A 25,407-nucleotide genomic window follows, 5' to 3' on the forward strand; every position below is an offset into this window, starting at 1 on the left:
TACTAGATGCCCACCCCTATTCAGATGCCCTTTAGCTTTCACAGAGTGGTTGCTAGTCTTCCCAGGGCCCATTCAACTATATTAACTATATACTGTACATAGATAACGACAAAAACAAAGATAAAACTACTATATTCAGACCACCTAACAATACTTATCCCTCAATATCATCTTACAGTACTATGAATAATTAAATACTAGTGCTGTCAAATGATTAATCACATCCAAAATAAAAGTTTTTGTTTACGTACTATATGTATGTGTACTGTTTATTTATTATGTATATATAAATACACCAAAATAGAGCATATATTTAGAAAATATTTAGATGTATATTTATATATTTATATTATATATAAATATATTTAATATATAAACAAAGCATATTTTTCTTAAAAATATACATGCATGTGTTTGTATTCATATATATATAGATAATAAATATACACAGTAAACACTCATATATTTTGTAAACAAAAACATTTATTTTGGATGTGATTATTCGTTTGACAGCACTATTAAATACACATTAAAGCAAATAACAAAATACATAATTAAATAATTAAAATAAAAAATACTGATACTGAAAAATACTACTATTGTGTTAAAAAAAGGCTATGTACTGTAGGAAATCAAAGCACAATTATGTAGAAAATTAATTACATAGTGTAACATTTATTTTACAAAATTATTACTGGTACATGGTTGTCTGAAAGATTTGAATCTGATTGGTCTGACGTCATTTTTTGTATGATGGACCTTCAACTATTTATTTAACTGTTTATAAACTGTTTATATGTTTATACTGTGCTTTAACGGTCTCTTTCTACTCTAATAAAATAAAATACTTATTTGTTAAGCACCCATGAAATAACAGATAATGTAGAGACAGCTGATTGTTATCACAAACATAACCTTTTAAAATCTAAGTGATGCAACACATTCTGTTTATTTTGCAAAAATGACCAGATGGCTGTACATTAATCATTACAGATTTGACCACAGAATGTTGTGATTGACCAATCAGGATGAAGTATTCTAGAAAGCTGTGCATAAAGCCATCCTAATGCACACCACATACAATAACTGATATCCACTGTGCCCCCCATGGTGTACTTACGAATACAGGAGTGTCTGTCTTCAGCAAGCCGGTTTCCAAACTCACAGAAGCAGTGATAGGAGCCAGCTATGTTCTGACATGTGTGCTCACAGCCCCCATTATCAGACAGACACTCATCCACATCTAGACAACAGTGGAAAACACAACACACTTTATACAACGTGATGTATCTAGTGCTGTTTATTATCATAGCACATTGCCAGTAACTGATATGTCTCCTTGCTCTTCTTTAATAGTCGCTAGTACCGTCACATCCACATCCATCAGCGTTGAGTCTGTATCCTGCCCTGCAGTAGCACTCATAACCTCCGGGGTAGTTTGTGCAGTCCTGCTCACAGCATGAAGTTCCCTCCTCACATTCTTCTAGATCTAAAGCAAAAAAAAAAAGCAGTACAGGAAGCGAGGCCACGAGCCATCGGCGTGTATTAGGACCCTGTAGACTGAGTATTTATATAAGCACATTTCCAGTTATGAAGAGAGATCAATATTTAGAGAGAACCTTCAGGGCACAGCCAGAAAAACAAGACCTACAACTGCTGAGATCCAGCTGGCTGACATTTGGTTTTGTAGGAAATAGTCATTAATATTGTTTGAGGAGTGAAGATTTTAAAGGTTTATCAGTGCAGCTGGATGCACACTGAATCCAAGAGATGGATTTCATTGGAGTTATTCTGTAAAACTTATTTATGTATCTGTCCGTACACCTGCACACTCACCCAAACAGGTTTTGAGGTCCTCCGCGAGCTGATAACCCTGGTTACAGCTGCAGACGGGTCCAAGTGTGCCGTGCTGACAGTGGTGTGAACAGCCACCGTTATCTGAGTCACAACTATTAACAATCTCTATTTCAATACCTACAGAGAGTCAATAATAAAAAGGAAAAAGTGTTTATTATGTACATACTGTAGCATTAATGCCATTGTATTAGATAATAAAAATGCTAACTGTGTGTCATTTACTTCAAAATTTGTTTTGTTGGACACTTTTTGGTTAGTTAATTTTTCACTCATTAACTATTTTATTGCTAAACAAATGATATACACTACCATTCAAAGGTTTGGGGTTAGTAAGATTTTAAAGAAACTAATGCTTTTATTCAGAAAGCATGCTGTAAATTGATCAAAGTGACTTTAAAGACACTGATAATGTTACAAGATTCACATTTCAAATGAATGCTGTTCTTTTGAATTCCTCTTTAAGAATTATTTTTTAAAAATCACTGTTTGCACAAAAATACTGATATTTACATTGATGATAATAATGTTTCTGGAACACCAATTAAAGTTTAAGGTAACTCACGGTAGCATTTCCTGCCATCAGAGCCCAGCTCGTATCCTGGATTGCAGATGCATGAGAAGGAGCCCGGAGTGTTCCGGCAACTGTGAGCACACGCCGCCAATCCTGTTTCACACTCATCGACATCTGAAACACACCAATTACAAGTTACTGATGACATATCGCCTTTTTCTATTTATACAGACATCTAATTAGACGAGGATCCCTTTCTGGATTTGTTGAGTCACTTATAGTCGGACAAACAGAAATTTCTGCCCCTTACAATCACTTAAATGAAAATTAATAAGTGCAACCTCTCAAGCACTAACTGGTTCCATCATGGACTTCAGAGTGGAAATCTCTGCTCACTGTCTCACTGAGAAGATGAACCATGTTCTACAGCTTTCAGCCGTTTAATCAAACACAGTGCTTCCACTGTTCTCACACCATGGGAAAGAAACTTCTTTAAAAACTTTGGAAAAAAGAGGATCCAGCAGATGAGAGACCATTTAATACTTTCCATGACAGTGTAACTGAACCCTACCGTGGTGGAAAAGCCCTTCACTGCTCCTGTCAGAAGCTTTTACCTTCACAGCTCTTCTGGTCCGGGGCCAGCATGAAGCCTTGGTGACAGCTGCACACAGCATGACCGCCATCACTGCGACATAAGTGCACACAGCCGCCGTTCCTCTCCGCACATGGGTTCCTCACTGAAACATATGCTGTTTAAGTCAGATCTTGTAAGTCATTTCACTGGCTGTCTCCCTCACGCACACAAACTCTCATTATCTTGTCAACACAATCCATGTAAGAGGCTACACATACATAATTTCTGCAGACCTTCTCTATCTGAATTCCCATACTTCCCTTGCCAGCTTTGTTGCCTCAGTCACATTATGACATAAAACACATCATACATATACAATGCAGTTTTGAGACCATTTGGAGGACAGATTTTGATCCAGAATAAATAAGAAAAGAAAAACGTTTGGCGTCATATACTGCATTTGGAGAGCAACAAATAATGTCAGGTTTATATCCGCCATAAACTTACTTTTCAGCACGTTTTATAGATTTGGGGGAGCAAATCTGGGTCATATGATCTTTTTAAAACCAAAATACACATTAACTAAGTACTAATAGTACCCTGGTAATTGCATGTCTTTTAGAAGTACTTCATTGGAGTACCATATAAATACTATGAATATGATATTCATTGATATACTTTTCACTGTTTCACTGTTTTTGTGCATTCCAGTGGTGGGGATTTAACAGTGATTCATATGTAATGTCAGTAGGTGGCAACAAGTGACTTTTTATGAATGTATAAATGATTCATTAGCTCAACTGATTCATTCGACACTGATTTATTAAGAAATGGAACAAATGGCTCCCACTGTCCAAATATGCTGATAGTAGCTGAAAAACAGTATGTGAAAAGAGTAGAATGATTCTAAAATGTGCATCGGATTAAGACTACTATCACATGAAGTAAGCAACTGATGCTGTCGGTCATGTGACAATAAGTACATCCGGAATTAATATTAAACTATATAGTACATACTTTTTTACAGTTTGCAAACTAAGCTCTTCATCAGATATAGTATACTCAGACTGTATGTGATTTTGGACACAGCTACTGTCTTTAAGAGTCACTGAATCATTCATTTAAGTGATTTGTTCAAAATCACAAATTCACTTAGCAACACCATTACTGTATCTTATGTGTATAACTTTTAAATTCTGTTTTGGCTCCATGTTGATCTCTTTTTACTGGCGGGTCAAAAAAGAGCAACTGGTAAAATGCATCTAAAAATTAACTAACAATATTGATTCGAAGTTACTCAATATTAACGTCTTGTTTATTTAACTGTTGTATAAAAGCAGTATCACAATCATGTTTGTCTGAATATCAGTACTCATATACTTTATTTTTTTTAACACAGAAGGAATCTATTTCCTGCAAATGTGCAAAAAAACTAATCGAACAATTATTTATCATCCCCTAACCATGCTACAAATCAATGTACTGGTATTACCATCGCTGTAGCATTGCACAGCCTTAATAGTGTTTTAAGGATTGTCTAAATATTAAACTAGCACAGAGACTTTCTTCTCAGGACTCATCTGTACTTTGATCACAATAATATGAAAACAGTTTAATGGCAATGTTACTCATTTGCTGAATTGCACTGCTCTCTCGTGAACACACACAGATGCTTTCATGTTTTTGGTCAGTGTCAAAGAGATACTAGTTACACAATAAGACACACATTCTCTCGGTCCCTTGTTCTTTCCCCTTGTCTTCACCTAACTCTCAGTGGTAACACTTCATAGGGGAACAATTGGCTCTGGTGAGTGTCAGGACATTGGATCTGTGGGGCTGTGTACAGTGAATGTGAATTTTGGCAGACACACTGGAATTGACACAGTGTTCGCCAAGATGATGATGCTGTAGTCTGAATAATATAAGTGTTTCTCTGTGAAAACAGCTATTTAAAGCAGGCCAAAATGCTTTCAGATATTGCTGTTCAAGTGACTCACACTGCACTAACTGAGGTCTGTTTTCAAGTTCATAGTTACTTGAATGCTTGACCCTGTTATTAAGGTTAGTAACTACTTTTGAGCTGTACCACTTTTTGAAAGTATACAAGTTTGTCATTTGTGTTTTAAGACACCAAGTCAAAGTATACAAGTCAAGGGTATCTCTAAGAAAACAGCACATCTGGGTTTTAGAGATGCTGATCACTTTCTTTAGCTTCCACCTTTCTGCCAAGAACCCTTCCATCTTTACTTCCAAGAGCTACATACTGACTTTATGACATAGCCTTAGACCAAAGCTTTTCCTACTTTCATCCTCTCGTCAGCAAGCTCTTTGACTAACAGCATGTGATATGCACTGCCGGGACATTTTATGGACATCATGAACATAACAAAACTTTCAGAAGGTAAAGAGTTTAAATAAGCAACAAAAATAACTGCTTCTACACCCTGCTGAAACGACCGGCTTTGACCATCATAAACTTCTGCCGTATACTGGTCCAGACTGGTTAGCATAGGATCCAAAACATACTGAATGATATATGACTTCTGATTACTGTACTGTACTTAACTATTAATATTACTGTACAAAACGTGAAGCTAAGTAAAACAATAATATTAACTGTTACAGTAAGTTGAACATGGAGGCCTGCAATTTTGAAACAGCAATCAAAGCATCATTTGATGTTAACTTTGGTCGACTTTTTTTACATTTCTTGCAAACTCAACAAAACAGAGCACAATTAAGACAAGCCACTGTTAGATGTCTAATTTAGATAAATGAAGAGAAAGCCTTACCTCTGCAGCGCTTTCCATCAGCTGTGAGCTGGAACCCATGTCTGCAGCGGCACTGGAAGTGAACTGGAGAAAGTTGGACACATCCATGCTCACAGCCTCCATTATTCACTGCACAGGAAAGGACAGCTGAGGGAGGAATAAGGAATAAAAGAAATGACTGTTAATAGCCATTCACTGTTCAAAAAAATACATGTGTGTGTTTATACACAATATATATGTCTTTACTATCACTTTTTATCAATTTAACACATCCTTGCTGAATAAAAGTATTAATTTCTTTTAAAAAGGAAAGAAAAAAATACAAGAATCCTTTAAAAAAAAAAAAAAAAAGTATTTTAGGCTCCAAAAAATGTTAAGCAGTAAAAACTGCTTCCAACACTGATAATAAATCAGTATATTCGAATGTTTTCTGAAATATCATGTGACACTGAAGTCTGGAGTCATGGGTGCTGAAAATTCAGCTTCGACATCACAGGAATAAATTATATTTTAAAGTATATTAAAAAAGAATACCTTTTTTTTTATTGGAACAATATTTCACAGTATTATTGTTTTTTTGTTTTTTTTCTGTATGCTTGATCAAATGAATGCAACCTTTATGAGCATAAGAGACATCTTTAAAAAAAAAACATTTAAAAAAAAACATACTGTTCTCAAACTTTTGAACGGCATTGTATGATACATTTACACATGCACACACACACACAAAAAAAGTATGTTTTAATATAATTGTGGTGTTTTTAAATTTTCGTAATGGTTTTTCTACTGTCCAAACTGTATATTCTGTCACCCTACACCTAAACTTACCCCTCACAGGAAACTTTCTGCATTTTTACGTTCTCAAAAAAACTCATGTATGATTTATTAGCTTGTTTAGTTTACCCATGGGGACCTCAATTTAGGTTCCCACGGTGACACGAGTCTCCAAGAGTTGGTGTGTATTCAGGTCTAAGAAAAACAAGACCCCCCATACACAAAATTATACATAGTATATTTACATTTATATGATCTCTTATTTGTCTTTTATACACATAATGGATGAAATTCTATGGAGTAAAATTCAAACAAATCCTGTCAGGCTTTTTTTTTACACTTTATTAAGACCATGCAGCGCAAGACATTAAACTGAAAAACAATTGTATTATTCTTGGAAGAAAATAATTAAAAACTGTCAGTACTTTGTTTGGATAACAGTGCACTCACTTTATATAATACTTTGTGGTAGCACCTTTGGCTTTAATTATATCAGTAATTCTGTTTATATTGGACTCTGTCAATGTAGCACATCTGGATTTTCTTTTTCTTGCAGAAAAGTTCAAATTGCAAGAAGACTTCCAGTTCACAGTCCGGTGTGGGTCAGTTCACAGATTTGTTACAGATCTGAAGCCTGTCCACTGACACCAACGCCATTCCTGGACACTGATCTTTCTTTTTTTTAAACATTTTCTGTTTCAGCAGGCTGTGGGATTTGGCGCATCATTATTTAACTTTCTGGCAGCTTTCTAAATATAGTCCTGTCGAAAGCATTCTTCACTAATCATCCAAAATAATACCAAGCAATTATTTTCAGGAGCTGAATAATTTAATGAAAACAGTTCACTGCAAACAGACCTTTTTTCTCAGATGACTGAAATGAAGCTTTGATGGAAAAACAAACAGTCTCTCATCGTACTCAAGTATTTAGATTGTGATGCTTGGCGATGTTGCCGCTCTTCTGTTTTTCAAAAAGGATAGTCATCTCAGGACAGAAACCAATCATAATATAAAAAACAAATACCACTAAATACCTTTGTTCTGCGCTATTTAAAAGCCATCTGGTGTGGTGATAAGGGAACGGTCAGCGTGAATGTTTGTGTTTGATAACGACATTGAAAACACTCTGAATGACCAGGAACCTGTAATGTGTAATTTAGATCTTGAATGACCAGCAAAGATACCTTTGGAGTAAATCGTGAGGTGTGTAAGATTTCAGATTAAAGACTAGAGCATTCACTCTTTCATTATCTGGTTTCTAATGATGCAGCAGGGAGCAGATGATGTCCTATTGTCAGCGACCTTTCAGTCTGTCTTCTCCACCCTCTTCCTCTGAATGTTCACTCACCTCTTTCATCAAACAGGGTCAGTCAAAGGATACAGCTGAGCTCCAGATAAACACATTGTACAGTTAATGAAGTCTCATTCAGTCAATTTTCTGGCCATCTGCACTCAAAAATGGCAGTTTTCACAGAGGCTCTCTCTGTGCTGTTGTGCTGCTGTTAATTATTAATACAAGTGCTTTTGAGGCTCAAATAATCAATATATTTTGCATCAAATCCTTAAAAAAGTTTTATTTGAGACACTAAATAGCAAGTAAATCATATCCAAAAGAAGAACCGCATGTTTTGCTTTGTTTTCCAAATGACTTAGGTTTGTAGGTTAGGCTTACTACAGGTTATTTAGATTTTTTAAGGTTTTTGAAAGTCTTTTATGTGCACCAAGGCTGCAGTATTTGTTTGCATTATTATACTGTTTTGTAAAACAGTAAAACAATATAATGAAATAATAATATAATTTAAAAATAAAAATTTTACATTGTATTTAATGTTTTTATTACATTTCTCAAACATTTCACATTATCAATGTTAAAATCAGTTGTGTTGCTTAATTGTTTTGTTAATATTTTGCAAAAATGTTTGTATTTATATTTTTTGAAGAATAAAAAAATATTTATTTAAAATAGTAAACTTTTGTAAGAATATAAATAAATATAAACCTTTCTGATCAGTTGAATGCATTTTTTCATGAAGTAAGCTTTGAAGTGAAAAAAATAATTGTGTTGTAGGATAGGAACCATTTCTCATTTGAACGCACACAGAAAGTAAAGCTAAAAAGACTTAAAAAGACAGTACTGTATGTCTATGACTTGTTTAAGTACTTATTACTTTTAGATAGAAAGACATTCTCACAGCGTCTATACATATTTTAAATATTTTTAAGTGTTTTCTATATAACCTTCAATAGAGACTGCTGAACATTTATTTGAAAAAATAAAAAATATAATTTTACACCAGTCAATCATTTTGGAATATTATATTTCAGATAACCATGCCCCTAACTGACATATAAAAAAAAAAAAAAATCCTATGACAGTCACAATCCCACAGTATACTGTATATATAGGATCACTGTTAAAATGTCTCACCATCACAAGGAGTATAATGCTCCAAACCACAAATCTTAAGCCATGAACAGTCTATATTTCAGCACTGAGACTAAATATATGCTGGCATAACAGCCATATCAGTCATCCTCAATGTGGAGGAGTGAGCGATCCTCAAAAATCCTTCCAAATAATATTTGCACACTGTCCAAAACATATTTGAAAATGTCATATAAAATCCTATATAATGAGACAATTGTCTGTCTTTTTAAATAAATTATCAAATAAAAGTGATAATTTCTTTAAACAGGATAAGTTTTTGGAGAAGTGTAGTGGGAAAGCGGTTGAAAAAAAACTGAAAAATCTTTACATTATGAGACTGTGTCTAAAGGATAATGATAATATTTATTTTGGCAGAAAATCCTTGGATGAATTAAAAATAATTAAGGTTTTACCTGTCGGTCATAACTCACAACTTAATAAGCTTCTGGCATGAAGTATCAGCAAGATTACCAACTTCTCAAATTACTGTTAACCAAAACCAAATGATCCTGGATAAAACCCTCACTGATTAATAAGTGGCATCTGTTTCTGGTTTATTCTAGTAGTGTGTTCCATCCCACTCATCTTTGGTTCAGATTGTGGTTCTATAGAAGAGCTGGTTTGATAGCGGAAAAAAGACTGATAAATGAGTCTGAAGCCTGACTGGAGCTCTCTTGGGAAGGTAAAAATTTAGCTGCTGATTCAGCTAAAACAGAATGAACCAGCAGAATCAGCAAAGTGAACAGATCCCAGAACGCATCTGGAATATAAATGTCATTTGCTTTTTTTCCATGCCAAACTGTCTTGGAAATTGAAAATAATGTTCTGACTTGTTTTTGGTTTTATTTTTGTAAATACAAACAGCATTCCAGTGCTATTATTGTTAAAACTAAACTGAAATAAAGATTAAATCAGATTAAATATCAATATTAGATGATGAACAGATCCCAGAATGCATCTGGAATATAAATGTCATTTGTCTATGTTCCATAGACGTCCACTGTCTGTTTTGTTTTTTGCTTGTTGCAAGTATGGTAATGAACAGCATATCACAGACGCTGTTGAATAATCTGATGCCATTTCACATTCCTTTAATGATTTATTCAGTAATCTGATAGAATTTCATGTACTTTACACAAATAAAATTCGGTGTTTGGCAAATCTCAGAGCCAAGAGTCCCAATGAAACATTTCACCCCATGAGCGCACACAGAAAACCACAAGATTATAACCATATTACAAAGGAAAAAAAGCTATAACATTTCCAAATCATGTCCAAATGAAAGTCTTTTTCAGCTGACATGTGGCATCCCAGCTGATGAAGATGAAGCACAGGGCTCATTGTGTGTGGCATGGCATTGGCTTTGAAGAAGGTATTTGACTGGTATCCTTGTTTTTCATTTTTATTTACCATGTTGATTTAATGTTTTCAAAGTTTCTATAAAGAAATTCCTGAGCTCTGGAATGGTACTATTTAAAATCCATTTTTTATAATCGCCACATACTGTATTTCAAACACAAACACCATTAGCTATATTGATATGCTTGCAAGAACTTTTTATTCCCACAGTGTTTTTCCTTTGAAAACAGAATTGTTGGGTTTCACCTGATACCTTCTACACCGTAGTCACATTTGAATGGATGTGATGATTTGATAACGGGCCTGGCAAGAGAACAGTTGGGTCCTAGTCTGGTCTATCTCAAAGATCCATCACAAACTCACCATGACAAGGCCCGTACAGTACAGAACAGTAGCAAACATTCCGCTATTACGAAAACAAGAGGCTCTTTGATTCCCCCTCATATACAGAGCTCAAGGTGGGGACCCCTGCTAGCTTTAAAGAAAAAGCCGTTCTAAGGCCATGATGATTATAGTCTCTAAACCTTTGGATGCAGGCCAGTCTGTCAGCTCTCTGTCAGTGACCTCTCTCGACTCACCTATGCAGGTGCGGCCGTCAATGTGCAGACGAAACCCCGGGTTGCACTCGCAGTAGAACGAGCCTCTGGTGTTCACACACCTATGCTGGCAGCCCCCGTTGTGAACCTGGCACTCATCAATATCTGAGGAAGAAAAAGTGGACACATGAGGCCACAAGTTAGAATGCGGTTTGACTCTTGCACAAGTTTTCAAAGCATTCACCTACGAAAACAAAGCATGTCATTCTAATTTCCTAAATTAATTTATCCAAGACACATGCAAAACCATTTATTTTGCTGTGTCAGATGCTGCTCTGTTTCTTTTTAACTGAAGTCTCTCTAACCTCCAAAATCAATAGCTGGCAGCTCAGATACCGTTGATACACTGAATCAAAATCAAAAACTTGCTTTTAAGTCATAATTTTTGTCCTTTGATGAAACTGAACCAATATTTTGTAATTTATCATACATTTTTTTAAGTTTTAATCCATAAATTTAGATGGATAATAAAACATAGATCATAAATAATTCATTTTATTCCAATCTTTGTAGATTTTTCTTAAAAAACAACATTAGTGTGTGGTTACTATCCTGTTATTTTCTTGTTGCCACATTTTTGTCAACAGTGTGTTTTTAAGTAACACATGCGCACCCACACACACACACTATTGATTACTTTTTTTTCATTATTTTTCATCTTCTTTTGCGTTTCACAGACAAAAGTAATACATGATGACAACTTTTGGGTCATTTTTTTGGGGGTGAACTATCCCTTTAAAACTGCTTGTAGGGAATTCAAAAAGTTTTTACCTTAAGTGCACTTATGAAACTGTGGAAATATGCAATCTGCACATTATAAAGATCTTCAGGTGAATAAGCTCTTTGTGTCCTGTCTGATTCAGGCCATGTGTCTTACAATCCCCATGACCTTTAAAGTAGTATTGCCAATGCTTCATTTAATTACAGTAAGCAGAACGATCAGGTAAGGATCAACGTTGACAAGCTGAAACACAGGATTGATTTTTGTGAACTATGTATGATGCATTTAAAAGCTCAAAACACTGCCATAAAATATGGCAGCAGCATAATATTAAAGTGAGATCGAACAGATCTGACATTTTGAAAGGAAAAGCAAGCATGTTTGACTCAATACAGTCTACCTTCATTACTCCCATTTCATACTCAATTTACATTCATGACCCAGAGGATTCCACTGAGTAGCCTATTTAAGAAAAAGATGCAGAGGGGAGATTTTGGAAAGGTCTAGTACAGGTGCAGTGATGATCCAAGAGACATCAGAGATCTGTAGCAGGCCTGTGAAAGCACTGCTGGTGAGAAACTGTAATGCTAACGGACTGTGCCAGTGAGTGAGTTATGAGCCCTGTGCTGTGGGCTGCAACTTCATTCATGTCGACTTTAAGTGATATTATATGGATCTGTATACTATCACTATGAACTAACACATGGAGTAGATGTTAGTTGTTTCAATATCTATTTCGGCATTAATCTAAACAAAAATTAAGAGTGATTATAATTCAATGTTAGTTATAGAAATAATAAAAATGAAATGAATTGTTTAAAAATATATTACACATAAAATTAAAATGGATTTATTAAAAGGAAACTTCCCCCCCCCCAATTCTTTTTTTAATTTACACTGAAAAACTAAGAGCATTAGGTGTTTGAGTGTAAATAATGACATATTTATCTTTCTAAGAGATATAGTGAAAGAGCCTTGAGATTTTTTTTTATCCTCTTTATCTATAAATTAATTGGCTGATTAACTTTTTGGACAAATCAATGGAGGACCAAATAGTATTTTAAAGTAAGCAAACTTTTCAACCTCCTTAGAGCATAATGGCCAATATTCTGTAAGCAAGAATTATTTAAAGGACAAATGATACCATTACTTTAAATTATAGTTTCTGTAGAGCCAGAGAGACTTTTAGCTGTTGGATGCATGGCAAAAACTGAAGAATCCAAGGAGAGGATAATTCAAACTATAATGAGGTGTCTCCATAACTGCTTATATTTCGGAGAAAAATGTAAAGAAATTGGACTCATTTATGCATTAAATATTCCAGTTTAAACTCCACAAGAACTCCTACTATAATACAATAGTTACCTGTGATGAATTAATGCGTGTGAAGGTGGATTCAGTTCATATAAGCATGTACCGTTCACCTTCAGTTCATCATATGTGAAGAGAAACTTTTTATAACAGCTTTTATAATTTATGCCTTAAATAATAATCTCAAGCAACCATACCACTAGCCAGGAAGATGGAAGTGATGGTCCACTTGACTGCAGTGGTTTTACTCATTAAGACTGAACCTTAAAACTTCAGGCATTTAGACAGACCGTCTGACCCTGAGCAGTTCTGTTTAATGAAAGTGCTTTGATTAAGTGCAATAACAGCCCTGGTGCAGAGAAGATTAAAGGTCCACTATGATTAATATGTGAAGAATAATTCAGCTCCATGCACTTAAACTAAAGGAAGGCATGTTACATTATAGCTAAATGTGCTAGTCCACAGAAAAACAATCTTAGATTGCAGATTTATAGTTATTAGTAAATCAATATTGTAATGTTGTGTCTTGTTGCTAGGCAGATTATATTCCTCTTTGTTATGGACTGTTGTTATTAGCAAAAGCTTAAAGCTAATCTACAAATTTAAATCTCAAATCAGTATTTTATGTCCACATATTTATTTATTTGGTATGAAGCCATGAAATATGTGGGATAATGTCCAGTCAGCTGGTCATTATCCCAAAATAAACCCCTTCAGGGTGAGCAGACCGGCTGGCTGTATATTATCTCTTAGTTATTTAAACCACGATGACATATAACAACAAATCTGGTTTAGATTTGGATGACAGTTAATACATATATTTCAATATGTTGTTTAAATAACTGTTACTAATGAATGATAATTTCGGTTTTGTTGCCAGACAAACAACTGCAAATGGAATCTAATAACAGACAGCCAAGAACTAGATTAAATCCATATTTGATTTAGAACAAACAAGTAATTATCTGACACAAGGGACACATACTTGATGTGACATAAACGGAGGAGAAAATAGCACCATGAATATAAAGACGTGAATAGGCAGACTTTTTACATTAAATATTAAGTGTGTACACTGAAGGAAAAATTTGGCAGTGAAACAATTTTCACTCAAAAATTACAAGTTAATATCACAAATAATTACAAAGAAACGGCAAGTAACACATGGGTGTAGAAGCCTTTTTTTTTACCATAGCCTTTTTTCTCTGTTTTCTCTAGTTATATAACACCAACGTTTAAATAAAAATCATTTTTTATAGACAACTTTTATTTAAACCCTATTTATTTTTTGTTGAAATATTTTTTTTATACGCTGATATCGACTGTGGTGAATTTGTTTTTTTATTTTGGTGTGAGAATGTAGGACATTTTTTTAATTATTTTGGTTTGAGCAATGGCGTGAGATTGGGGGTGGGACTATCTGCTTGTCCAACCAATGGAAGACAGGAAATGGTGTAAGAAGTTTGATTTTTCAACTCTGTGTTTTCCTTTAAGTTTTACATTTAAGTTTTATGAATAAAGATAAGGTGATAAGATACTATGAAGGTAATCAAGACCACCTGTCCAGGAAAGCCTGAAGGAAAGTAAGCTGTACACAACTGCAAAACTGAGCTCCGACAGAGGAAGAACTGTGGTCCATTCACAGCAGCAGAGTGTAAATAAACAGAGAGATTTTAAATGAGACTTCCAAAATGCAGCAATTCATATGAGCCAGCAGCAGCCCATGGGCTCTCTACAGACCCCTGCAATTCATCACAGAATGCAGGAAAACATTGAAACTGAGTCTAATTAGGTGCTAATAATTAAATAGTCAGACAAATAAAAATAAAAAAGTACTGAATATTTTATTTAATTTATCTTGTTTGCTTTAATGACAGCAGCACTCAAGCTGCATGAACTCCACAAGTTCTTCCACAAGAGCATCTTGAGCTTCAATGGAAGCAAGAACATCTGAGTCATTGACATGATCAATGCCACAAATTTGCTTAGTGACCCAGACAAAGTACAGAACCTGAAAGTTCTTTTTCAATTCATGTCAAACCTTAAAACTAAGTTTATTTGCAGGCTAAAATCTCAGAACTTTCAGTGTGGTCTCAGACTTCTGGATCCCACAGAAGGTAATAGTGAAACCCACGTTTCAACCAAAATAACAAATGTGATGTCGTTCGGCCCTCAAAGTCCTGCAGTTATGTCAGGTACAGCTGGGACACTGCAGTTGAATAGGAAGGTAAAACCAACGACATATGTGAACTTGAACTCCTCAGGTCTACAGGTTAGAAAAACAACTGCTTCTTATCACGATAACCCTGAGTTGAGATCACAGACCTTTGCTTTGAAGTTTAGCAAAGATCTGGCTTGATATCACAGATGCGAGCCACATTTGAATCTTGCATTGCTACCTGTATAACAAACATTACAGGCTTGTGTGAAGACCGTCACATTCGGTTTGCCAGGGAAGTGCATCTTAAAAATGCATAGTTCTGTACTGCCAGAATCTAAGTCTGTCTTGCACATTGTTGAAGTAAAGAAGGCACATCAAATAGCAAATCAGGATTCAAAATGTTAGTCCAATATTCATAAATAAAGAGGATCAGAGGAATTCTTATAGTGGACATCTCTGACTGCAGACTGATTATGCCAAGCAGCCTCCCTTTAATCCAAAACACGTTTCTCCTTAATCTTGCATTCCGTGTAAGAGAGCATTACCCTGGAGCACGTTCATTCAACTCCAGCTCTCCGTTTAAGGTCATTAAGGAAACCTTGGAACCTCAAACCTTAAAAGATACAAGACCCAGATTAAGTCAAAGAGACCACTAATTCTAACTGCAAGGATTTACAATATACACTACAGTTGGAAAGTTTGGGGTCAATAAGTGTTTGTTTTTATTATTATTATTATTATTTTTTAAATAATTCATTCTTTTATTCAGCAAGGATGCATTGACAGTAAAGACATTCATAATTTAACAAATGATTTCTATTTTAAATAAATGCTGTTCTTTCTAACTTTCTATTTAAAGAAATTGTTTAAAAAATCCTGAAAAAAAGTATTACAGTTTTGACAAAAACATTGTCAAAATATATCAAAATGAAAACAATTATTTCAAATAATAATTCACAATATTACTATTTTTACTATCGTTCTGATCAAATAAATGCAACCTTGGTGATTCTTTAATTTCTTTAATCGTTTTGCCCACAGTTAACAGAAATCTTTCACTCCCAATCCCTCAATTTAGAGCAAATCCATAAATCCAACTCTAGAAATGACTTTTCAACATAGTCTAAACTCTTTCTCACTTAAAAATTGCAAGTGAAATATTACTTGAAAAGACTAAGTAGTCTAAATTACACAGTTTTGAAGGTTCCTAAAACTGAAAACAAAACATTAGTCGTTCTTTTAGTATTTGACAAACAATAATGTAGCAGCTTATTATTTGTTTCGTTACACATCTGACATCTGTTCACAGTGGAGTGAAGGCATTATCGTCTCCAGTCCTTCACGGTGAATTATGAGTGCTGAAAGAAGCTTCTTTGGTCAAAGCCAAAACGATACCAAATCATACAGCACGACTGAATTCTGTCCCAGAATTTCTCTGAATTTGCACAGTCATTAAACTAATGCGTTCCACCAAATTCCGGCTCCGAGTAGTAAAAACAAAATGAAAACCACAAAATAAAAAAGCAAAAACCTGAAAATCTAATGCTTAATAATAGTAAAGTTTATTCCCTTAACCAAGGGGAATCAGTGCACTGAATCAACTGAATCGATTCACAGTGAATCCAGTAACACTCACCTGCCCCCAGGTGTCCTGAGTTGTATCCCTGATATCCATTGAAGCAGGTGTAGCAGTTCCTGTGATAGTAGCGGTAACGTGTATTTCCAGCACCCAAACATGGGACCAGCTGAGTCCAGAAGGTAAATATGAGCACTAACCTCAGCCAACCGGACAGCATTGTCCAAGCACAATGTGTCACAGACCTCACTCAAACAGAAAGAAATAAGATTATGCAAACAAAACAGGATAAACAGACTCTCAGCATGTCCATTATGCAACAGGAGAGAACAACTGCTGCTGTGGGCTTGAGAAGCTATTTAAATAAGCTGTGTGTGCTGGCATCAGAATTAAGTCATTTCACTCTCTCTCTCTCTCGGCATTGACAGACATGTAGTTTCTCGTGGCTCTGTCTCTCCTATTATGTCTCCATCGCCTGTGTCCAGGGCAGGCCTCCACAGTCCCAACCTCCTGTCTGTCTCTGCTCCTCCTCCTCCTCTCTTAGGTTTTGATGCTGAGAAGTTTACCAAATGTTGTATGAAATGTTCCCTCAAAACAAAACAGTGAAAAGTGGAGATTTTCAAAATTGGGCTCACATTCTGGTCACTTTTGCTTTTACTATATTGAGTATTTCTTTTCATCTTAGCTGTAATAAAATGAATTATGGCCATTGGGAACAGTGTTGGGTGTATTGCATTATTAAATCATTTTTACTGTATTTTACAGTATTTACACTGTATTTATTTGAAAAGTTAAATAAGGGATTACTCTCAATTTTGCTGTAATTTGACTACAGTTACTTTTGATGTAATTGCTTTAAACACTGTATAGACCATAGAACAATTCTATATAAAACAAGAGTGGATTGGTCACACTTTATTTTAAGGTACAGTTCTCGCTATTAACAAACCATTTTAGCCTCAATAAACTCCTAATGCTTATAAGCACTAATAAGCAGCCAATATGTTAATAATGTTAAATTGGTCACTATAGTAACGTGTTACCAGTGGCTTTAACATCAGAATTTAACATCTAATGTTAAAATGTATGTTTTTAATGCAACCTTCACCTTTCAAATACTTATGCAATTTTATATTATTTATTTGAAATTAAAAGAATAGTTTTATGTCTATCCTTATGTTGTTCAACTGGTTGAGGTTGATATGGGATTTAGAAAGTATTAGTAATAATTAGTACAGTAATCTAATTACTCTGTTGAAGATGTTATTAGTGTCTGGCAATTAATTTCTTTTTTAGAGCATCTTACCCAGCATTGATTGGGAATAGTATAAAAGTTGAGCGCCATTCGGAATTGAACTGAGAATGCCTTTTGAATTCAATTCCTGATTTTTTTTTAGTGAGGAAATAAGAACAGGAAGCTGAACTTTTTAATAACCTGTCAAATATGGGCTTCACGATTATAAAACCACCTTTACAGCTGTCATGAGATCATTTTATTAAAAAGATGAAAAAGCCCTGGTCTTGAATTCTCATATAGCCATTCCTGTCATAAGCTCAATGATTTATAGAGCCTTGCTTATTAATAATCTTTACATCAATTCAACTTTTTTTCTTTAGCTTTAGAAGTTGAACAGCAATACAAATGAGTCACAAATAACCCTAGTTTTGACAAGTTGTTGGTTCGTTGCTATGGACCTTGAGAGAAAACTTGGAAAACTATTTTACAGGAGGGTAAAGGGAACCAAAGAAAAGCTAAAACGCTGCACTTAAGCAAAACATTGTATAGACTTACAAAACCAAAATAAGTCATGGAATAAGAGCCTGACCAGTCCAAACATGGCATATGTGCTTGCAGTATCAGATATCTTGCATCTTGAACAAGACAGTAGTCTATCCAAAGTGTCGAGGACAAGGAAATACGTAGCGAAAAATAAGAGAGGAAGCATGCAACCACCGTAGTATCAGTTTTTCCAGAGGATATGAAGGTTGAGGGGAGTTTAAAAGGTGCAGCTGGACATGATTCAAGCGTCTCTTTTCATGTGAGTTTTGTGAGTCAGATGAAAGGAAGGTCACTGCACGTCGTACTCTCTGTGTGAATGCCTTTGTGTCAGTGAGGCAGTCTAAACTGCTGCCAGGTGTGGGTTAAGGCTCATCTTAAACCATTTGATTAAATTACATTAATAAGGACACACTGAGGCTTCCCTAAATTACAGAAGAAAATTCACAGATGCACGCAATACAATGGTAAAACACACCATTACACATTCTGCAGCTATTTATTCAGAGAAAAACCTTCATGTATATCAAACAAATAGTAATTTCCAATAAATTATAGGCATTAAAACCTACTTAAGCAGAGACCAGTGGGTTACGACTTAAAGTAGATGAAATTTAAAACTAGAGCTGTTATTTAGAAGAAAAAAACATGGAATTAATTACATCGTTACCTTTTTTTAAATAATTGATTTTATTTTTTCATTTGTTTTCTTTTTTAATTGTATTTATTATTTATGATGCAAATAATTTTATTGCATTTTTATTATGCACATTAAGATAAAAAATTTAATAAAACTATTTACATCATAAATGACAAATTTATCAAATGACATCACATGCATTAAGTAATCAAATTAAAGTGCATATATAAATATTTACTAAGAAAAGACATCAAATCAATCATTTTTAAGCTGCTACTATTTTAAACTACTAATAGATATTAACAAAAGCTAATTGTGATTCTTCTCATTTTTCAGTCCTGTTTCAGAATTTAAATAATATGTGAAATAATGTGTTTAAAGCTTTATGCACTTTCACACCATAATGCTCTGTTTATGAGTCTGTTTTATCCAGACTGACACATTTCTGATTTGGTGTCACTGAAGAGTAGAAGAGCCTTATTGTTGAGGATGTGGAAGCAAGTAAGAAAGATACAAATTGTAGGGAAACACTGACAAAGAAAACAAATAGAAAACATAGTCCATTGCCATTGAACTTGCTTATATTTCCAGCAAGAACGTTGGAAAACATTTGAAAAATCCATTATTCACATGATTTTATGCTGATTGTAAAAGATATGCTTGCTTCAGTCTTGCATATGAATGACAAATGAAAAGCAACTGCTCATTTTTTTTTGGTTTGCTGGAACCAAAATCATTGATCCTAAAAAAATACATCAAACTAAACTGAGCATAAAATCAGTCCCATTAAATTACAGTCAGCTTCACAAGGATAGGCTCTGTTGGGGAGACTGAGAGTACAAAAACAATCAGTTCTCCTACATAGATCTGATCCTAGAATGTCCACATGTGTCTTGAAACTTACAGGATCATGGTCCAGTATAAACTCACAGACCAGACACAACGCACTGCCTCGAATCTGCAGTTAGTTAAAACGTAACTAGCTTGAACGAAAGTAGTTGAATGGTCACAGCAGTTGTGATTGATTCTGGTTAAATATCCACATGAAGAACAGGACTTTTCTTAATCGGTTTCATAGGAGTGCAGCATAACTCTTAAATGTCTTCAGAAATCCATTCTACAACAATAAACTACAGTATGAGATATCAATCTTCTTGAACTGAATCTTCTTGCCATCCGCCTGGCACAGGTCTTCGGGACTGGGAAGCATTAAACGGACAAATACACTTGGTGATTTTCAACTTGAATTTCAAGAAAAAAAACTCTCCATTTTACAGGACACTGAATTTTTAATTATCTTCATTAGGTCATGAATTAAATAGACCATATATCTTGCAGCCCTAAAGCTGTTCCAATTATCCCTCCAGTGATTAACCATAAATCACATAGCTTCTCAGATGTTGAAGGTAAGCAGTTAAGGGAGTTAAGAGAGAGCTGTTTTTACATAATCTATCAAAGCTGCTGTATTTGGATTGAATGTCAAGCAGACTGCCAGTTTCAGCTCAGCTAAATATTTAGACCATTGCCATTTAGCTTTAGTGATGTGCCAGGTAACTTGTCAGGGATCCACAAAAAATACACAGCTATAGTTCATATAGATACTGAAAGTCCTGGCCTATAATTTAAAGTCAAAGTGTCTTGCAAAATAGAGACTTCAACAAGGAGGGTCTGTTAATTATTGTTTGATTTCAAACTAATTTTCATGAGTAACCAAGCAAAGCAAAGCAAAGCAAAGCAAAGCAAAGCAAAACAAAGCAAAGCAAAGCAAAGCAAAGCAAAGCAAAACAAAAAACAAAACAAAACAAAACAAAACAAAGCAAAGCAAAGCAAAAACAAAAAAAGCTAAGCAAAGCAAAGCAAAAATCAAAGCAAAAACAAAGCAAAGCAAAACAAAAACAAAGCATAATAATACAAAAAATAAAAATAAATTCTACTAAAAACAAACAAATTCACTCTCTCACACACACTAACACACACACACACACACTACAATTATTACTAATGAATATTATGAAAAAAGTCTTTGCTAAGTCCTTATATCCGTTATGGGATATTTGGACTGAAACAGGTGGATACCAAAGGAATAGTTCATGCCATTGGCTTTTAAAGTGCCATCACTTTATTCAGTAATTTGGTTAAATCCAGTGCTCACAATGCAAGCCTTAGCGTTGGAAGTATCCCAGAAGCTCTTCCGTCTTTTCCATGGATCTGTGACCTCTGGGGAGATTACAGAGGAAGAAATGTTCCTTACATTTATGACGCCGTCCTCTCGCCAGCAGGACTGATCTCACAGCAAACCTCACACATGCAATAAAACCTTTCTCAGGTTGCAGGATTTTCAGCTCATCTTTATGAGCTGCAGTTCTTTGAGAGGAACTTCTTAGGAGATATTATGCCCTGCAACCATTAGCGTGAGATGGAAAAATGTGGTTTGCTAAGTATGTTGGTTGCTGAGTGGTAAAGTGGCTTTTTAAAAATGTACTAAAGCAGATAAACAGAGTCATGCTTCTCCATGTATCTAATATAGTAAGTTGTCTGTATAGTCTAATGCACTGCCAGTTGAGCTCACTAATATTTCCTTTGATTAATGAGGAGAAGGAAAGACCTACATTTTTAGCCAAAACCTAATGCAAACCGTGCATTCTACTTTGATTTATAATATAGTCCAAACCTCCCTCTTTATCTCAAAAGCAAGTCTCACTGATGGACATATAGATAGCTCAAAGTTTATATTATTGGCCGATGGTAGCTTTCGACTGATCTATCACCCATGCAGATGTGAATGAACATAAACCTTTTAGACAAATTAACTGTAGCCACGGCAGTATGCATTTACTGTGGAATGTCTTCATGAAAACAGTTTTGATAACCTTTCTTTATCCAGCACACTTTGTGGGAAGAAAATAACTCCTACTGTGGAGGAAAATGTGATCCAAAATGTAAGACAATTTGACTATGCAGTCTCACTCATTTCACTTAATGAAAGGTGTGGAGACAAAACAATATTTTATTCATAATGCAACGATTCATGTGGCAGTCACATTAATTTTTTGTGAGCATATAAAGAACATGAGAGTATACTGTTAAAACATTATGCTGACACAAACCTTACTGCCAGGATGTTTACATCGGTAAACTGCCAAAAGCACCCACTCCCAAGTTTCTAAGATTTTACCCGCTTGGAGTGCTTTGCTATGGTTACTTTGGTTACTGTGGCATTGTTATGTGGTAGCTGGGATGTTCTGGATGGACCCTAGTTTAACAAAGGCTAGTAAGTGCAATCATCATAAGTCAGGCAAATTAAGTCATCCCTTCTCCATAAGCCACATGATTTGAGATCTCATTAATATCCATGTCATAAAACAGTCCTAAAGGAGTAACTCACCAAACGTTTGTCTGAAAGAAGAATGCGTATGAAGGAATTTTAACCAACACCACTAATAGACTCAGTTTAAACAAAACAATTTACTCATGTATTGAACCCATGTACTACTTGTGTTTTCAGTTACTGACCTAAATGGGTTGCGTGGTATGAAGACCAATAAATTGATGAGTACTCCCAATGGCTACATGCCTTACCCAGTACTTTTGAACGTGTCAGTGTGGTGTTCTGAGTTAGCCTCTAGAGGGAGCTCTCGGTTTGAGTGAGTGTGGGTGGAGAGAGCGATAAGAAAAGAAGTGAGATGTAAGTGGAAAAATAAAGAAGGTTACACACAGTTCGAGACGGAGTGCATTTGCTTTTAATTGAGACACTCAACATATTGACGACGAGGATGGCTTTGAGTCTGAGCCAACCTGCCCCGTTCCTGCAAACACCGGGTGAACCACCCATTCCGTTCAAAGCGTGGATCAAAACTTTCGACAATTTTTTGCTGGCCCTGGGCGAGGAGCTGCCTAATGCGAGGAAGCGCGCTCTTCTAATACACTGCCTCGGAGCCGAGGGTCAAAGATTGTTCTACACCCTGACCGTGAGTGATCAGGGAGATGATACGTACGCTTCTGCTTTGAGTGCAATAAGGGAGTTTTTTGTTCCTAAAGTTAATGTGGTTGCTGAACGTTTACCGCTTCCGCCAACGAAGCCAACGCGCGGGGGCGAGACTACAGATCAGTATGTCGCTGCACTACGTGAACTGGGCTGCCACCTGCGAATTCGGCGCGATGGAGGATGAGATGATTCGCGATCAGCTGGTCGAAAAGACTAATTCATCTCGCATTAGAGAACGGCTGTTGCTGGAAGTGCCACTCGACCTTAAGAAAGCTGTGACTGTCGCCCGGCAAATTGAAACTGCTACGGCAGAGGCAAAAGCAATGATTGCGTCATCCGACAGTACAGTACAAGCAGTGCAACAACATAACACGGTTCGAAGGAGCAAAAGTAAAATCAAACGCCTCGCGGGGGACCTCCGAAATTTACCCGTGCACGTGCTTGCTACCGTTGCGGATCTGAGCAGCACTCAGCTAATTTTCCCGGATGCCCGGCAAAGAATGCGGTGTGCAGGAACTGTAACAAAACAGGACATTTTGCAAAGATATGTCGCGGAAACAAACGGGTGAGTGAAATTACAGTACCTGAAGTGACTGTGTTAAATATTGAACATTCTGCTCATGACTGTGGCAAAATAATGTGCACAGTACAGATATGTGCAAGCACAGGACAAACATGGGACATTCAGTTAATGGGGGACACGGGATCGGCAGTGTCCATATTACCGATGTCCATTTACTCTGGATCTTTCAGTCAAGCACCCCTTTCACCACCGAAACTCAGTCTAGTTAGTTTTGGGGGCGATGCAATTGAGGTGAAAGGATGCCTGCCAGCCAGCATCTCGTATGGAGGCCATTGCACTACCACAGACTTATACATTGTTCAAAAGGGATCAGCTGTGCTAGGCAGAGACCTCTTTACTGGACTGTGCTTACAACTCTGTGATGGTCAGGTCACTACGGACCAGTGCACACATACTGCCTTAGCTATAGATGCAAAGCCAGAAAACAGGCTGGGATGTGCAAGAGGATTTGTGCACCGTGTTCACGTTCGGCCTGGTATTCAGCCTGTGCAGCAGAAACTGAGGCGGTTACCTTTCTCAATTCGCGACGAGGTGTCCAAGGAACTACAGAAGCTTGTACAACAGGATGTGATCGAGCCTGTGGATGCATCTGAGTGGGTTTCCCCCAATAGTTGTCTCTAGAAAAAAAGATGGGGGGATTCGGCTCTGTGTCGACTTACGCGAGCCTAACAAGGCAGTGGTAGTAGACAGCTTTCCTCTTCCACATATGGAGGAGATGTTTGCAAACCTGTGTGGAGCAACAGTGTTTTCCACATTAGACCTCCAAAGTGCATATCACCAGGTAATGTTGCATGAGGACAGTCAAAACCTTACAGCGTTTGTCACACATGATGGGCTATTTCGTTTCAAAAGGGTTCCATATGGACTGGCCTCAGCTCCAAGTTGCTTCCAGAGGATGATGTCTGAAATCCTTAAAGGTCAGTCTGGAGCTCATTGTTACTTGGATGACATCATGGTTACAGGAGCAACGCTCAAGGAACATGATGAAAATCTACAAGCCGTGCTGCAGCGAATTGATAAAGCAGGCCTCAAATTGAACATGGCAAAGTGCCACTTTCAGAAAAGCAGAACTTTCATTCCTGGGTCACACACTGTCTGAGAAGTGATTACAGCCTGATGCTTCCCATGTCTCTGCAGTGTCCGATGCACCCACCTCCTGCTGATGGGGTTAGCCTTCGTTCATTTCTGGGTCTCACATCCTGGTATTCTAAATTCATACCAAATTATGCTACAGTAGTGGAGCCATTGCGTGTGCTTTTACGAGGCTCTACTCCATTCATCTGGTCACCTGAGGCTCAGGAAAGCTTTGAGACCATTAAGAAACTGATCGCGCATAGTGCTGCCCTTGCGTTTTTCAATCCAGAACTGCCTACTATAGTAACCACAGATGCTTCAGACTATGGTATAGGAGGTGTTCTTACCCAGATACATTCAGATAACACGGAGAGAACAGTGGCTTTTGCTTCACGCACCCTTACCGTAGCAGAACGGAAGTACTCCACAGTAGAAAAGGAGGCACTAGCATGCGTTTGGGCCACAGAGCGATGGAGGACCTACTTGTGGGGACGACACTTCACACTGCGTACGGATCACAGCCCACTGACCACCCTTCTGTCATCCAAGGGTCAAGGCAGAGCAGGTATGCGCATAGCAAGATGGTCAGCTAGGCTGATGGCATTTACCTACGATATTCAGTATAAGCTGGGGCATGAGAATGTGACTGCAGACTGTCTATCTCGCTTACCACTCCCTAGCACTGAACCTAGTTTGGAACATGATTTAG

At 36.4% G+C, this 25,407-nt stretch overlaps 1 protein-coding gene across 1 annotated transcript in view; it reads right to left on the reverse strand.

Annotated features, from left to right (window-relative positions):
- Positions 1–25,407, reverse strand: part of LOC109110895 (multiple epidermal growth factor-like domains protein 6) — a 59,175-nt gene that overhangs the window by 14,695 nt on the left and 19,073 nt on the right. The window contains exons 5-11 of the mRNA XM_042751369.1: positions 10,853–10,975; positions 5,735–5,860; positions 2,983–3,105; positions 2,420–2,542; positions 1,837–1,974; positions 1,367–1,489; positions 1,121–1,243 (exon numbers count right to left, since the gene is read on the reverse strand). Of these exons, the coding sequence (XP_042607303.1) occupies positions 1,121–1,243; positions 1,367–1,489; positions 1,837–1,974; positions 2,420–2,542; positions 2,983–3,105; positions 5,735–5,860; positions 10,853–10,975 (879 nt within the window). The remainder of the gene's footprint in view (positions 1–1,120; positions 1,244–1,366; positions 1,490–1,836; positions 1,975–2,419; positions 2,543–2,982; positions 3,106–5,734; positions 5,861–10,852; positions 10,976–25,407) is intronic.

The sequence above is a fragment of the Cyprinus carpio genome, chromosome B23 (assembly GCF_018340385.1).
Source record: "Cyprinus carpio isolate SPL01 chromosome B23, ASM1834038v1, whole genome shotgun sequence".
Taxonomy (NCBI): Eukaryota; Metazoa; Chordata; class Actinopteri; order Cypriniformes; family Cyprinidae; genus Cyprinus; species Cyprinus carpio.